Source organism: Lipotes vexillifer, unplaced genomic scaffold (assembly GCF_000442215.2).
Source record: "Lipotes vexillifer unplaced genomic scaffold, Lipotes_vexillifer_v1.1 scaffold916, whole genome shotgun sequence".
Classification (NCBI taxonomy): Eukaryota; Metazoa; Chordata; class Mammalia; order Artiodactyla; family Lipotidae; genus Lipotes; species Lipotes vexillifer.
In genome coordinates, this window is record NW_006798383.1 from 1298364 (window position 1) to 1302056 (window position 3693).

The 3693-nt window shown below is 58.8% G+C and overlaps 1 protein-coding gene across 5 annotated transcripts in view; it reads left to right on the forward strand.

Moving 5' to 3' along the window:
- The first annotated feature begins 678 nt into the window (after positions 1-678).
- Positions 679-3693, forward strand: part of PAX2 (paired box 2) — an 80345-nt gene continuing 77330 nt past the window's right edge. For 3 of the 5 annotated variants that reach the window (XM_007470347.1, XM_007470346.1, XM_007470349.1), the window contains exon 1: positions 739-781. In XM_007470347.1, coding sequence (XP_007470409.1) covers positions 739-781 — 43 coding nt within the window. Of the gene's footprint in view, positions 782-3693 lie in introns of all 5 variants that reach the window. The other 2 variants (XM_007470350.1, XM_007470348.1) reach the window with 2 other exon arrangements.

Below are 3693 nucleotides of genomic sequence, written 5' to 3' on the forward strand. Positions count from 1 at the left end.
GAGGGGGCTTTGCAGCTTTTAGAGAGACACACACCGGGAGCCGAGGCTCCAGTCTCCGGCCGAGTCTTCTCGCAAACGCAACCCACCTGGGGCCAGTCCAGTGCTGCCGGCGTCCCTCGGCTCCCTCCCTTCTTCCCTCCCTCCCGGCCCTTCGGCCTCGGAGGAGCGCGCCAGCCTTTTCCGGAGGCGGGGGCCCGGCTCGAGCTCTCCCCTCCCGAAGGCGCCCGCTCGGACATCCCGAGGATTGCTACTTCTTCGCCAACTTCGCCAACTCACCGGCACTTGGAGCGGCCCGGCTCCCCGCCCGGCGCCCTCGGGCCTCCCCTGCTCCTCGGCTACTCCGACTGCCGCCACTGGATGAAAGGGTTTCAGGGGAGCTGAGCGAGCCGTCTCCCCCGCCCAGCCTCAGCCCTGGCCGCAGCTGCCGCGCGCGCCATGCGCCCCCAGGTCCCCCCGGCCCGGCCTGCCACCCCGGGGCCGTTCTGCTGACCGCCCAGCCCCGCGCCCCGACGGTGGGAAGTTCCGGGCGCTGCGGTTACAAGCTCCGGCAGGCCCGGGAGGAGTCCCCGCGGGGAGCGCAGCGCGGCGCCCCCCCCCACGCCCCCGAGCGCTCCGCCGCAGCCGGGAGCCCGCTCATCCCCCCCCACCGTCCCTCCCTTTTTTCCTCAAGTCCTGAAGTTGAGTTTGAGAGGCGACACGGCGGCGGCGGCCGCGCTGCTCCCGCTCCTCTGTCTCCCCATGGATATGCACTGCAAAGCAGACCCCTTCTCCGCGATGCACCGTGAGTACCGGCGCCCGGCTCCTGCCCCAGCTCGGGGCTCCCCGTCCCACCCTGTCCCGTCCTGGCTCCCCACGCGCTCAGGTCCCATCTTGGAGGCCACCCTGGCTTCTCCTGGTCACCCCTTTCGTTCTTCCTCATTTCCCGGTGTTTCTAAAGCCCCCAGTTTCTCTCCCTTCTGCCTTGTCGCTCATACTTCTACCTGCCTTCATACCTCCCTGGTGCCCATCACCCTCCTTCCTTCCACCTGCTTTTTCTTAGGTAGTGGATCCACAGCCCCCGACCCTGGCTCCAACCACTCTACTCCCTGGCCGCCCTCTTGACTGGAGCTGGGGGACTAATGGACAGGCAGTTTTCAGGGTTTTGTGTTGTGTTGTGTTTTCTTTATCTTCTCTCTTTCTCTCTCTCTGCCTCCCCCTCCTCCCTCCCCTCATCTCTCCCTTTCTGGAACTTAGAGTGTGGTGGTCCAGGAGGAGACTCCCAGCAAGGGCAGCCTCAGTGTCAGGACAATCAGGCTGAAGAGTGTGGGGGTGGGGTTGCCCCCTTCTGACCCTCAGCTCCCAGCACCTCCTGGCCCTGCCAGCCCAGCCAAGGCTTCTTGTGGGCTGGTTTGAAATACTTCCTTCCTCTTCTTTTTTTTTTTTTTCCTGCTTTCCATCCTACTCCTTCCCCTCTTGTCCTGGAGTTGGGAGTCTGAGATTGGCAGGACGTGGTGGTCATTTTTCTCTGCCTCTCCCCGGGAGATGCTCTAAAAACAAAGAGGGATTCTAAGGAGAAGTCGAAGTCTGTGAAAGATCACGTCGAAGAGCCTTCCAGGCGATCCCTGGGTAGAGCAAAGCTCAGCTTCTAGTTCTGGGGTCTCCTTGCTGGGCTCCCACTCCCTGGTAAGGATGGGCCAGCCAGTAACCTGGCCAGCGGATAGGAAAAGAGAGAGAAAAGGAGGGGGGAGAACAAAAGGAAGGCAAATGCCGAAGCTGGGGAGAAAGGAGAGAGAAATCAAAACAAGGGGGAGGAAAGAAGAGCCAGAAAACAGAAAAAAAATGTTACAGGAACAAGGAGAAGGGGAGAAAAGAAATTTAAAACTAGGAAAAGAGAATTATTTTAATGAAATTTGAATTTATCTAATTCTTGTCATATGTCTTTAGCTTGGAAAACAATTCAGAGGTATTTTTTGTTTGTTTTGTTTTGCTGCCTTCTTTTTTTTTTTTTTTTTAAGATAAATAGATTCTAAATAGAAAACGTCCCCTCCTCTGTAGGTTAATAATCAAGGATGATTTGTAACTTTTCACAGGGAAACTTTTTAGACCTGGCTTGGATCTGTGCTTCGGACAAGAGAGCCTAGGAGGGAGAGCTGTATTTTTCTCTAAGCATATATTTAGCGCATATATATATATATATATATATATATATAGGGGTGCTTTAAAAAATACTCCTGTGACAAAATATATTTCCCTAAATAATTTCCAAGCACAGGAAATCCGAGCCAGGGGCCTCCGGCTGCCGCGGGTTTCTGGGAGCCGAGCCTGAAATCCTGACTCCTTTTCGGAGGGAGTGGAACGGGGTACCACGCCGTCTTCGCCCAGCCCGCCGGCCTCCTGGCCCCGCTGCCTCTCCTCTCTTGCCGATTCCACGGGGGATCTGATGAGTCCTGGCCGCCCACTGGGTGCCACTTTGAAACCGAAAGGGTAGCAAGGCGAGCCGAAGGTGGTCGGAGGAAGGGAGAGACCGCGGTGCGGGCGGGCTGGCCGGCCAGCAGCGGCAGCCCGAGTCGGCGCCGGCGGCAGTGGTGCATTCCAGGCCCGACTCAGCGCAGGTTCTCGGCCCCAGCCCTGGACTCCCGCCGTGCCCCCTTCCCTTACCCACCCCTTAGATTGGGGTCGAGGGGCCGGGCCCGGAGCCCGAGGAGGCTGAATTATTCATCTTTAATCTGCCCGCAGCTGCCGCCTTTTCATACCGGTAACGCGAGTTCTCCCGGGGCCTAAATTATTGATGGTCGGGTTTGGATGGAGGGGAGGGGTGAGGAGCGGGGCTAGAGGTAGGGAGCCTAGCATGTATGAGGGGTAGAATAAGAGGCTCCGGCCTCCCCCAGCCTCTAGATCAGAGGCCTCTCCCCAGGGGTTTCACCGGCCCCCATTCTCGGTCCCCCAGAAGGGAACGGGAGAGAAGCGAGTCGGGTGCAGATGTCCCCGCTTTCTCCGAAAGTCGCCTGAGGCTAGCAGGACAGGGACTGCAGGTTGCTGGCCCGGTCAGGTCGGACTCTGCCGCTAGAACTCTCTGCGGTTAGGTTGCTCAGTAACTGCGGCTGCAGGTTGATGGCTTTGGGTGCAGGATTTCTAGACTGCTGTCAGCCAGGGAGAATGGGGTGCCAGGCAGTGTCCTCAGGCCTGGCATCCGGCGACCACCTCGGCTCCGAGGTTGGGAGCCTGCGCTGGAGTCTGGTTGGAGACCCAGCACCCTCCTCTTGCCCAGGAGAGCAAACGCCGTTGCTGCCCGGTTTCCCGAGTGGCTGCGGAGGTCTAAAAGGTCAGATGGACACAAGCTGGCTCGGGCTGGCTGCACAGGGTGCCCCGTGCACCTTCAGCCCGCCTGGGCTACCTGTACCGTGCGTCCTGAGTGAGGCCGTGGGCCCCACGCCTAGCGCAGCGCGGCAGGCGGACGAACCCAAGCGGTCTGCGTTCTGTGGCTGCTACCCCGGCACCTTTTTGCCGCTTTCCACTGCCTCCCCATCTCCGAGCGCAGCAGATTCTGGGCCCCTGCCTCTTCAGCCTTCCCTCCTCCACTTGGCTTTCTTTGAACTTTAAACACTACAGAGGCGAAGGGGAAATATGGCTCCCCAAATATCTAAAGATAGAAAACATAAAGGAAAGAAAAGCTCCCCATCAGAAAACAAAACAAAACAAAAACACAGGGAAAGA